The following is a 12,445-nucleotide window of genomic DNA, read 5'->3' as shown; positions in this document are numbered from 1 at the left end:
AAAGATTATCAAAGTACAATACTAAACTGTAGAGATTTTTCATTAAGTGTAATAAAGTTTTTTTAACCGAAGCGCGTGTGAAGGAACATAATAATGATGACGTGGCAATAGCTCGTGGTGAAAAATTGAATTGAAAGGCTGGACTAGATAACGACCCCCCTCCAAGACAGAGAGAGAAGAGAGAGAATTCACAATCCCATCCGTTTTTATACATAAAACCTTTTTTTCTTTTTTCTTTTAAACTATTCTCATTTTCATTATTTTCTTCTCGATTTTCTCGGAAAATTCTCTCTCTCTCTCTCTCTGTCTCTCAGAGATCCCCAAGTGTAAGAGTAATAGTAGTAGTAGTAGTATCGAATCTGGATGTTATTGTCGGTTTGAATCTGTAGTCTAAAGATGAGGAACGTTAATAATAGCGTTGAGACTGTTAACGCCGCCGCTACTGCTATCATCACCGCCGAGTCTCGTGTTCAGCCTTCCTCTGTTCAGGTTTTTATTTCACTACTACCACCAAGCTTCTTCTTCTATTTTTTTTTTCCGATATTATAAATGTGATTATGATTCAGATCAGTGTTGTTTGTTTATGAATCTGACGGTAGATCGTCACTATATTCCTAACTAATGATTAGTTTCATTAGATTTCGATTTTTTGTGTGGTTATCCCCTAAGCATTTCAGCTTCACTCAATCACTTAATTACGGTTGAAAAGGGATAATGAAAGATTTGTGTTTACGAAATCGAAGAAGATTCTCGAGGTTTTAGATCCAGCTTTCTAATTTTGTTCTATTGTACTAACTACTAGATTCTTAGATCAGATTTATGCAATTCAGTTTTAATTCTTTCTTTGTGTGTTGTGGATTTTTTTACAATTTCGTTTGGTCACTCAAAAAAAAAAGGTGAATGGTTGACGAAAGAATAATTTGTTTGCTTTTTTTCAATCTTATTGTGGGTTTGTGCTTTACAAGTCATAATAGCATTCATGATTATAAAGGTTAAAAAGTGTTTTTTAAAGAAATATATACTTATTTCAGTTCATGCTTAGTAATTTTCCTCAGATAGTATAGTTTCCTCCAAAAGTGAACTATACAAAGGTTTAGGTAATTATTGGAAAACTACAAAAGGTTTGCAATGTTCTTTATTACACTACTACTTTATGTCTAAAAGCTTTTTACTTTGAGAAAGTTTTGGTTGAAACAGTGATCTATGTCTCTATTAAGGGGATCAAGATTTTCAAGAGTGTTGTTTATTTTTGATTCTGTAGATCATAAATCTAATTTCCTTGTGTTTGGTTTTATATAGAAGAGGAGATGGGCAAAATGTTGGAGTTTGTATTCGTGTTTTGGATCTCAAAAGAACAACAAACGGATTGGTAATGCTGTGCTTGTACCTGAACCTGTTGCATCTGGAGTTCCGGTGGTTACTGTTCAAAACTCAGCTACTTCAACTACAGTTGTTCTTCCCTTTATAGCTCCTCCTTCATCTCCAGCTTCGTTTCTTCCATCGGATCCTTCATCTGTTTCTCATTCGCCTGTTGGTCCACTTTCTCTTACCAGCAATACATTTTCTCCTAAGGAACCTCAATCGGTGTTTACTGTTGGACCTTACGCTAACGAAACTCAACCTGTCACTCCTCCGGTGTTCTCTGCGTTTATCACGGAGCCCTCCACTGCACCATATACTCCGCCTCCGGAATCGTCAGTTACACCTTCGTCACCTGAGGTGCCCTTTGCTCAGTTGCTTACATCTTCATTGGAGCTAACTCGAAGAGATAGCAGTGGGATAAACCAAAAGTTCTCATCTTCACATTATGAGTTTCGGTCTAATCAGGTGTGTCCAGGAAGTCCTGGTGGTGGTAATCTAATCTCCCCGGGGTCAGTGATTTCAAACTCTGGTACATCTTCTCCTTACCCTGGTAAATCACCCATGGTCGAGTTTCGAATAGGCGAGCCTCCAAAGTTCCTTGGTTTTGAGCATTTCACAGCCCGTAAATGGGGATCGAGGTTTGGTTCTGGATCGATCACTCCTGTTGGGCACGGTTCAGGTATGGCTTCAGGCGCTCTGACACCAAATGCTCCAGAGATAATATCTGGGAACCTAACACCCAGCAACACCACATGGCCTCTTCAGAATCAGATCTCTGAGGTCGCTTCACTAGCCAATTCGGATCACGGCTCTGAAGTCATTGTGGCAGATCACAGAGTTTCATTTGAGTTAACAGGCGAAGACGTTGCACGTTGTCTTGCAAGCAAGCTAAATCGATCACACGACAGAATGAACAACAATGACAGGATTGCGACAGAGGAGAGTTCATCAACAGACAGAGGAAGAAGAAACAGCTTCCAAAAGATTGAAAGTACAGAGAATAGAGAGACGGAACAGCAGAGAATACAGAAGCTGAGTTCCTCATCGATTGGATCTAGCAAAGAATTCAAATTCGACAACACGAAAGACGAGAATATCGAGAAGGTCGCAGGAAACAGCTGGAGTTTCTTCCCTGGCTTACGTTCTGGAGTCAGCTAACCTAAATAAACACACGTCTCATTCTTCTTCTTCATTACCAAAAAACACTATAACAACCCTTGAACATGGATGGTGATAAAAAGGTAAGAGATTGGGTTCTAACAACTTATACACACACTCAATAAATAAGCTAAGCTTTGGTTTACAGTTAACTTCTGTACTGATGTAGTTAGGAACTTTGGAATATTCTTGGATCAGCTCCTACATCATTGATATAAGCACTCATGCCTTGTGAAATAAAATTTTATTTCTTCCGTTGCTATTTCACACAAACATAAGTGTTTCAACTGAGATCGTGAACGGTCTTAGCCTAGTAGACATTTCATTTTATAACCTTGAAACATAGATTTTGATATAATCGTAAGAAATCTCAAATAACTGTGAACTACATAAACTGGATTGTTCAAAGGAAAAAACATCCAAATAGTATACAGAACAAAGAAGAAAAACACATCAAGATCACGATTACTCCTAAAACCAAACCGGACCGATCAAACAAAAAGACAACAAGAGCTGGGGAAACTAAACCGGATTTCAAATATGCTTCTTGAAACCGGAACTAAACCGGAATTTCAATTCTCCTTGCCAGAACCGCCGTAATACCTCTTAAAAGCCCTGGGAAGATAAACCGGAATCAAAACACCAAAGAGATTAAACGACCAAATCCCCAAATTCACCGCGGCCAAAACTTTTCCGGCGTACATCCGCCGTGCAGACACCGTACCCGTCCCATACTCCCTCGAGAACTCACTCAAAATCCACTCAACAAGAGTCAAAACCCTCCTAGCGTTATAAACAATCGGAACAAGAATCCTCGCCGGAGCAGAGAACCCAAACGACGCAGCCACACCTTCCATAAAAACCTGACTCGCCAAAAGAAACACGTGCGGTGCAGCTGCGCTCACGCCGCTCTTGTCATCCTCAACGATCCCTTCGAAGATGTAACAGATCGGGATCAAAAGCCCGACGATCCCCGCCGATGTTACGTAGATACGGAAGATCTTGTTAGTGGAGCTTGTGAGAGGAGCGTCGCGGCTTGGGTTGTTGTGAGGTGGGAAGATTAGTTTGGAGAGGAAGAAGAAGTAGATGAGTGTGAGGATCGTGAATATGAAATCTTCGATCGTTACGAGACCACTTGCGGCGAGAACGATGATTATCGCGAGGATGTTTAGTTGCCGGAATGAAAAGAATCCGGCGGTTTTTCCGGTGGATGATGTTTGGGTTTGGTGTTGTTCTTCTTTAGGTAAGGTTATGTCGTTGTACGTTGGACCGACACCTCCAGACATTGTTTTTTTTTTGGTTTTGTTAAAGTTTTCTCGGGAAAATGTGGTGAGAAAATTTTGAGTTTGGGAGAGAAGAAGGAAGATAAAAAGAGTGTGAATAAGTGAACACGTGGCGGATTACGTAAGAGGTTTTAGAAGACGTGGACGATTTACAGAACTGGAATATTTATTTCTTGTTGTTTTTATCTTTCTCACATATTAGTTTAGATTTTTTAATTAGACCAAACATATTATTAATTCCGGAGAGCCAAACCGAAATTTTAGAATTCGGTTCGGTTTTGGATATTACTAAAAAACGAATCGATTGGTTTTAAATTTGAAGATATGATATTCATTTTAGCTTTGTCAACGAAAAATGATGTTTTAAAAACTAAGTTAACGAATAATTCATATTTTAAATAGCTATGTAGAAAGTTTGTGATTTAAATAGCCTAAATTTGAAAGTTCGTGTATTAAATGACATTTTTTCCTTTAAATAACTCAAATGCTTTTCAAATAACTAATCAAATACCATTGGATTCATTAGATCTTTTAAAGACACTTCATTGTTTTACTTCTTTTGTCTAACAAATCTTTAATCTCAACCAAACCGCAAACCTACTTCGACTTGAGTTTCTCGCCGAGTTTCCCGACTCTGTTCTTAAACTCTTCTACAGTCTCCTTAGCCTTCACTACTGAGACACTTTTGATCTCATCAATCCTTGAGCTCGTTTGTCTCCACACTTCCTCTGCTTTTGACTTGGTTTTCATTTTCAGGTCTTTGGTTTTGTTCTCCATTCCATGAACTTGTTGTTTCAAGGCTGATATCAGAAGGCTTATCCTCTCTATGATCAAGTAGATTACGTCTCTGGATTTCTCTCCTACATCTTTCGCCATCTTCTTGAGCTTTGCAATCAGACTTCCAGCTCTTTTCATGGTTCCTTTAACAGGATTTTGCTTTCCTGCGTTCAGCCAAGTAGATTCGGTTGTTGTCTGTTCATGGAGGTCACTGTCAACAATCACTTTTAGCCCATACTTCTCCCAACGTCCTCTAGCTTCTTTTAGCACCTTTGCTTGTTCGCTTGCTCTTCTCGCTTCATCCTCTGCCCAATCCCTTTAAAACACACAAACTCAAAACCGTAAATGACCTGAAGGAGCTAAAATCTCAATCTCTCATAAGTTTGACTTGTTTCATGCTCTTTTGCTTGAATAAGAAGATATTTCAAGATAATATATTCAATACCTGGCTATGGATAAAGCTTTCCTTTCAACTTCAAGCTCATTTTGCAACCGGAGTATCTCGTGGTTCTCATCCTCCACTTGCTTTTGAAGTCTATCAAACCTCTCTTTCTCGTACGACATTTCTGCCTTGTTACTCGCAAGGCTTTGGAGTTGCTCCTCAAGCTCATTTCGTATCCTTGCAAGAGCCTCCATTTCGGTTTCAATTGATGTGCGTTCTCTCTCCAATGCAAGAGTCTCCTCTTCTTTCTCAACTCTAATTCTTGCCAGCTCCGACTTTGCTTCTTCAGCCATTTTCTCCACTGCATCTACTATTTCTTTTTCTCTTAAAAGCTCTTTCTCGAAGCTAGCATTTATATCCTTCTCGACCTGAGCAACCAGCGCATTATGTGTAGAAACCACGTTTTCAGCCATAGCATCTGCTTGGATACGAGCTAGCTCCTCACCAACTACTTCCAAAGCATCACCAATTGCAAGAGACACAGCTGTTTGGGCTTTTGTAACCGCTTTAGATGGTTGAAACAATCTGGTACGCCCTAGAGGTACACAGGATTTTCAAAAAACAAAACGTGGTTCTGAAATTCTAATGATATGATTACTTAAGAAGCAAGAATCTCACTCACCAAAAGCAAGTGCTGTTATTCCATGTTCTCCAGCGGATAAGTCAGCTAAAAGGGCAGGCCACGCTTCTGGGTTTATTTGATCAATGTCAAGAAAACCAGAAAGTTGGTATAGCTTCTGAAAAAGGAAAAGCAGTTGTTTAAGGTTTACGACGCTCTAATGACTAAATGTGCAAAAGGCGAAAGAAATGAATAGAAAAAGAACCTTGCTATCAGCTTCTGGGAGCTGTCGGAATTCCAAAGCCATCTTCCAGCTCACAAGATCCTGACGTGTTAGAGGGCTGTAGAGAAAAAAAGAGATAAGAAGAGTGGATATCACATAGCAGTAGCTAGGATTTTATAACTTATATGTTTGATGAAAATAAAAAGCATTTGTACCTTTCTGGGGAGAAAGTAAACTGACTGCTCTCAGTAGAAGGCATGTTTTGGTTTGAGAGGTTGCTTGAAATAAGTCCTGCCTCTGCCAAACCTATACTATCCAATAAAAAATGAAGAAATCAGATTAAACATAACTTCATTGACTCAGATTACACTTAACTTCATTGACTCAGCATGAATGTAAAATATAATCTAATGATCACCTTGAATGAATGGAAAATCAGGATCCTCAGGTTTGATATCATCAAATGCAAGCTCAGTAACATTCTCTATGTACATGGCAGGATATACCTTTGATGCTGAGTTCCTGTAATGAATGAAGGTAATTTCACAATGTGAGGCATTGAAACATTTCACCATGTTTGACGAGAAATTTTTGATAATTACCTCGACAGAGCATTGCTTGCAGAAACCACCCAACGAGCGAATTCACGCCGTGTACATAAATCATAAGGCAGAGCATCAGATTCAATAACCTGAAATTAAATAGGTTGGCAATTAGTTCTTAACAAATCATAAAAGTGTTGCATTGCTAGATAGTTCAAAATAATCTGAAAGTTAAAAAAACAGTACCTTTAAAGCTTGCAAAGCTGCAAACACTTGACTTTGTACTGGGTCCACAACCGTTGGGAAGACAGGTTTTATAAGATCTACTTGGGGAACTGTAAAAGGAGCAGGTATCCCTGTATAACGACGGGTTTTCTGCTTTTCGTTTGGGACATGAGAGGTATGCGTAACTACTCCATCCAACTCTGTCGATGAGGTGTATATCTCAGCTGAGCTTTCTGATGCTTTCTTCGACTCTTCATTTTCTTTGCCAATAGACGCAGATTTTGACACCACATCTATGTCATCCCGAGATGAAACAGAAGAATCTAAACTAACATCCAGAAAACAAAAGACTTATTAAAGAGGAAAGTAACATTGAGAGGTAAGATAATGAAGAAACTGAGAAAAAACATTTATCAACTTGCTCTAAAATCTCACACCAAAGAACTTAACAAAGAACTCAATAGCCTATGTCCATATAACCACTATTTGTTCTAAGATCTATCAAACGTTGGTATGTCAAATATCTAAAGATAAAAAGAAGCTAAAACGTTCGTGTCCATACCTCTATAGCCTTCCTGCTTATCTTGTTCCGTTACATCACTTCCCTCATCCCCAACCGTGCTGAGTTGATCACCTGAACTCTCAGCAACAGTGACCACCATAACTTCTACTTTTGGTCCTAAACAATTCACCAAAAAATTGACAAACTTAACTTGTTGGTATCAACTACATTGTATCGATTCTGATGTCTAATCTCAAACTAAACGAAGATTAAAGTACATACTTAAAACATTACGCTTGAAAGATAAAGCTGCGTAAGTTATTCCAACAAACAGAACCATCCCAGCCACTCCAGATAACAAGGTTCCTGAAAAAAAACTCAAATTCCTTCAACAAAGACTAACTTAGAGCAATTAAACTAAAATTAGAGCCCAACACTTGTAATCACAAAGTCCGTACCTTTAAACCAATCGCCACCGCGAGAATCGGTAGTGTTCTCGTCGTCGTCTCCCGAATCAGCCCACCCACGAAACTGATCCGACCCATTACTCTCAACCAAATCGCGGCCCGGTTCAGCGTTCTGCGCAACGCTTGATGATATCCGGAGACGGCGACTGAGCTTTGTCATCTTCACTCTCGCCGGAGCTTTGAAGCTACCGTAATTAAGGGCAATTCTGAGCTGGAGAGAGCTTGGTGTCCATGTCGCCATTGTAGACGCCATAGTTCACTACCAAGAAAAAATACGCATCAACTTAGATTTTTCTCCCAGACGATTACATTTTACGCTTTTCGTTGGTTCGTTGCTTCAAGAGACAGACGAGACAAGAAACGTGATACGAACCTTTCGTATAATTAGAAAAATACCCTTCTGATATCTACCACTTTCAAATTCTACCCATCTTAATTAGTATATTGCATTTAGTTCCAAAAACAAAAAGAGCCTTCAATATATATTTATGGGCTATATTGAAAGCTCGTAGTGTATACTATTTGTCTACTCCTTACTACGATCCAATGTTTTGCTTACTAAAATTGGTACCACATTGTCCGATCAGGGACCAAACCATTCAAAGCCACAAATTGTATATTTATTTGTATTAATTAGTGAAATTCCAAAGAAACAAAAGAAGAGGTATATGTATTCTCAAATCGGGAAAAACAAAGACACATGTGTACAAATATACTTTAAACTCAGAGACCATTCTGATCTGCCGACAAACGAAATAAAAAATTTGCAACGATCCTAATTAAAACTCGAAAAATGAAATGAAATTTGTGTGTTAATCCGATCCCCCAAAACTAAATTGGTCGAACAATGAGAGGCAAACCGTAACCCGGTCTAAGAGAGAGCATATACGTCGGCGAATGACGATAACCGGGCGAAACCGAGATTTCGAACCGGGACAAAACCAACGACAAGACAATCTTGTACTCCATGGTCGTCAGATTACGACCGATACACATCCTTCCTCCGAACCCAAACGGCATAAACCCCATCTTGTTCTTACAACCACCGTACAAATCGCCGTCGAATCTCTCCGGCTTAAACTCGTTAACATCGTCTCCCCACAGCTCGACGTCGTGGTGCATCGCCACCACATCGATCCAAATGTTCGTTCCGTTCGGAATCACTCGGCCGTTCACGTCGATGTCTTTCCTAGCTTGCCGTTGTGCGTTCGGCGCCGGTGGATATAGCCTGAGAACCTCGTTCATCACCCAACTCATCTGCATTCAATCATCACAAATTCGTTAATATATATATATATATATATATACAAACAAATCAAGAGGTAAGTGATTTGATTAATTTTTAATTAAAGGTGTTATATAATTAAAGATACTTGTGTCACACGTTTTTGTCATGGATAAAAAACAGATATAATAATATGCATTATGAGTGGATATGAGATTACGTGGCGCATCACTTATTGGTCAGCGCAGTCGTTGACTAGTTTTGATCTAGAGAGGCGACGCGCCTCTATGCTTTGATACATTTCGTAGATTTTGACTTCTTTTGTGACTTTAGACTTTGACCACAGTGGTCAGATGTGTATATTAATTAGATTTTAATTATACTTAAGGTGTATATTAATTATGTAGTATTTAGTATCAATGTCCCATTTATATCCACAATTTTACGTGCACTAAAAAAAATCTAAGAAAATGTGAACATGCCAATTGCCAAATTGTACACAATCTTTTTGTGAACGCGTCCAAATATAATGTTATGCATGCAAATAATAAAGCACGTGGATTGTTGTGTACTGTTGTTTGGTAACGTACCTTCTTTAGTCCGGCAAGTTTGTTGTATTCAATCTTGGAATCTCCGATGACTTGTCTAATCTCTTCCCTAATCGTGTTTTGCCACTCGGGATGGATCGCAAGAAGCATGAACGTCCACGTCAGTGCTAAAGCCGTCGTCTCGTGGCCAGCGAAGAAGAACGTTTTGCATTCGTCCACCAGCTCTTTTGCAGTAAAATTCCCTGTACGATCCGCCTTAAGCAACATTCCAAGAAGATCATGGCCTTGGTCGTCACCTTTGACCAAAGATCTCTTCCGTTCGTTTATGAAGGACAAAAGGCGACCATCGATCTCTCGGCCTAGCTCCTTAGCTTTAACGTTTTGCTTGAAACTCAAAATGTTGCTGAACGGTACGCCTACGTAGCGGTTTGAGTTGAAGAGAGCGAACTGCACAGCTCTTAGGTTTTTGAGAACTTGAGTTCCATTTTCTCCAGTTACTCCGAAGCTTGTCTTGGCGATGATCTCACCAGCTGTTCCTATGATCTCGCTTTCCATGTCAAATTCGGGGTTGCCCGAGTTTATTTGTATTGTCCATCGATCCAACATGTTGGAGATTGATTCCACCATCATGTTTGTCATTGCCTGGTAATGTAGACGATCAGTGGAAAGTAATGAGAAAATGAGAAATAGTCTACTATGACACTTTGAATTGAATGAGTCTAATAAAAAAAATTCAATAGTCTTTTCAACACCATAAGAACTTGAAATTTATCTTTCATGATAAATGGTGGCTCATGCTTTTGGGCAAAGGACTATGAATAAAGTCTAAATTGTTGAACTAGATTAGTCACCCTATTAATTTTCTACAATTTGGACTCTTGCCAATGTAAACGGAGACAAAATTAAAGTTTTGTACCTTAAGATTAAGAGGTGCAAAAGCAGGAGTTATAATGTGACGATGTCGTGTCCAATCATCCCCTTCGACCATAACCAAACCGGTACCAAACATTGGCTCTCTGTCTTTCTTGAAAACATTTGGTTTTCCCCAACTCTTCCCCAATACACCTTTCGACATAACACTCAAGAATTCAGGATCAGCTATGTACACGAACGGCTCTATCCCTAGCCAGTAAACAAACACTTTCCCTGCGTCACGTAAAACGTAAATACGTTAGTAATTATATATAGTAATAATGCTGGTGGCCAAACCGGTCATATGGTTATGAACGTCCAGAACTAAATACATACGAGAATGGAGATTAATTAGTAATTACCGTAATCTTGTTGCCACTGAGCGAAATGTGGAAGTGCAATGGAGTGTATGTCATGGTTGATCATGGTGGAAGATTTGCTATTATTGACCATTACCGAAGCCATCTTCAGCTTCTTCATGTCATTAAGGTTTCCAAATGGGAAACTAGGCTGCGGACCTTTAAAGCCGTTCTCTCTAAGCTTCTTCTGAGTACGAACTGGCAAAATCCAGCAACGTAGAAAGAGCTTGAAGAACATAAGGCAAAGAACTAGGACGAACACGTAGAAGAACATGTACCAAACTCGAGACACCTCATCAAGAAACTCCATCCCGGTCTCTCCAAAATATTTATGTGCAAGAACAAAAATATATACGTATGCGTACGTGTATTTCGTATTCTTTGTGAAGAATTGTATAGGAGGAAGTGATAAAGGTGCAATATGTGTTGTTGTATTGAGAATGTTTGCTGGTGAAATATGAGAATGAACGAAATGAAGTATTTATAGATGTTTTTGGTAGAAGAATGTCAGAGTTTTGACCAATAGACTCTCTCTTCTCATCAATTGTATTTTTATTTATTTTATTGTAGTTTAGCTTATGTTGCACATAACATAATATAACGTTTCTTTACCATTTCTTGGTCAAACATTATCGGCATTTTTGCCTATTTGTCTTTTTCCATATCTCTATAGTATTCTTGCTTAGTTTGCATCTCCGGCTGCTTTTTTGAATACCATGAAAGTGATGTGAATGGTAAGTACTATTTTGTTGTCTTTTAATCTTAAATGGCAAAAGAAAAAAAGTTATAAACACAATAATTTTTATCTTTTTTTTTTCAACTGAAAAAAATATTAATATTATTTTCTTTCTCAAAGAATAAATTACTATTTACGTTATAATTTTTTTTTTCTGTATTACTTTGGTTGTAACTAGTAACTACGTTTTTCATTTGAACCGCTAAACTAGATTATACACGTTTTTGCCTTTTTATGTAATTTGTTATTTAGGTTTTGTATTTGCATAAGACATAAACAGAAAAAATATTGACGGTACAATTAACTTCAATAAATTGATACTGTTGACACCATATTTAACTTATCTTTTAACTTGAAATTTTACATTAATTGTTAAACTAATATTTATTGACTTGTGAAATTTTCCTTAACATTAATCTTCTTTGGTTTTTTACTTTCTTGATTTTTTTCGCAGTTTTTTTATTTATTTATATATATATATATATATATATATATATATATATATATATATATATATATCTCTTTTTACTTCACTTAGTGAAATTTTTTTTTTATAAAATTTTATGATTAATGATTTTTGCTGTCACGATAAAATATTCGTTAATAATACTATTAGGCTATTTATGTTATAACAATAAACATAAATAATAGATATGAAAAATGTTCTTACTTACAAAGATGGGTTTTAGTGTTTGTTGATGAAGTTGAATAAAATATAATAATACTTTTAAAATGAGTTGTACGCATAAATATCAGATTCTATAACAATATTTATTAATCTATTGAGTTCTAACTTAACGAAGTCTTACAGTATTCCACGGTTCCATCACAAACTTGTACGTTTTGTACAATGTAAGTATGTAAAATAAAATACCACTATATATGCTCATTTAGATTAAAGATTTAAAAGGTCGGTTGGTAAAAAGTAGATATTTTCGGTATTCTAGTTCTAAACACAATCTAAAAAATATATTTTACGCGTTCATGCAATCACAATCAAGTGAAATTTGTACATGTGAAAATGCTCGAGCTAGCTGCTATATAGTTTTTTTTGGAATTGGACCCAATATTATATATATGTGAAATCGATCACTGTCACTACCTAACTGCAATAGTGAGAATGAC

General features: G+C 37.6%; 4 protein-coding genes across 4 annotated transcripts; 1 reads left to right on the top strand and 3 right to left on the bottom strand.

The window, feature by feature from the left end:
• Nucleotides 1-241: 241 nt before the first annotated feature.
• On the top strand, nucleotides 242-2,775 carry LOC17874846. The gene is made up of 2 exons (XM_006280425.2): nucleotides 242-489; nucleotides 1,300-2,775. Exons 1-2 carry the CDS (start codon nucleotides 397-399, stop codon nucleotides 2,518-2,520), a joined length of 1,314 nt encoding a protein of 437 aa, XP_006280487.1. The 5' UTR covers nucleotides 242-396; the 3' UTR covers nucleotides 2,521-2,775.
• Nucleotides 2,776-2,883: 108 nt separating this feature from the next.
• LOC17875021 lies at nucleotides 2,884-3,865 on the bottom strand. The gene has a single exon (XM_006282249.2). The coding sequence runs from the start codon at nucleotides 3,804-3,806 to the stop codon at nucleotides 3,093-3,095; it is 714 nt and encodes a 237-aa protein (XP_006282311.1). The 5' UTR covers nucleotides 3,807-3,865; the 3' UTR covers nucleotides 2,884-3,092.
• Nucleotides 3,866-4,291: 426 nt separating this feature from the next.
• LOC17876768 lies at nucleotides 4,292-7,850 on the bottom strand. The gene is made up of 11 exons (XM_006279995.2): nucleotides 7,532-7,850; nucleotides 7,356-7,439; nucleotides 7,134-7,250; nucleotides 6,593-6,894; nucleotides 6,407-6,495; nucleotides 6,223-6,326; nucleotides 6,020-6,110; nucleotides 5,847-5,922; nucleotides 5,645-5,759; nucleotides 5,026-5,557; nucleotides 4,292-4,896 (listed from the first exon to the last, which is right to left on the bottom strand). Exons 1-11 carry the CDS (start codon nucleotides 7,791-7,793, stop codon nucleotides 4,401-4,403), a joined length of 2,268 nt encoding a protein of 755 aa, XP_006280057.1. The 5' UTR covers nucleotides 7,794-7,850; the 3' UTR covers nucleotides 4,292-4,400.
• Nucleotides 7,851-8,190: 340 nt separating this feature from the next.
• Nucleotides 8,191-10,894, bottom strand: LOC17875933 (cytokinin hydroxylase). The gene is made up of 4 exons (XM_006280245.2): nucleotides 10,588-10,894; nucleotides 10,230-10,459; nucleotides 9,356-9,955; nucleotides 8,191-8,797 (listed from the first exon to the last, which is right to left on the bottom strand). The coding sequence occupies exons 1-4, from the start codon at nucleotides 10,892-10,894 to the stop codon at nucleotides 8,372-8,374; spliced, it is 1,563 nt and encodes a 520-aa protein (XP_006280307.1). The 3' UTR covers nucleotides 8,191-8,371.
• Between the last annotated feature and the right edge of the window lie 1,551 nt (nucleotides 10,895-12,445).

The sequence above is a fragment of the Capsella rubella genome, unplaced genomic scaffold, assembly GCF_000375325.1.
Source record: "Capsella rubella cultivar Monte Gargano unplaced genomic scaffold, Caprub1_0 scaffold_8, whole genome shotgun sequence".
NCBI classification, from domain to species: Eukaryota; Viridiplantae; Streptophyta; class Magnoliopsida; order Brassicales; family Brassicaceae; genus Capsella; species Capsella rubella.
This window is presented reverse-complemented; position numbering and strand designations above follow the sequence as displayed.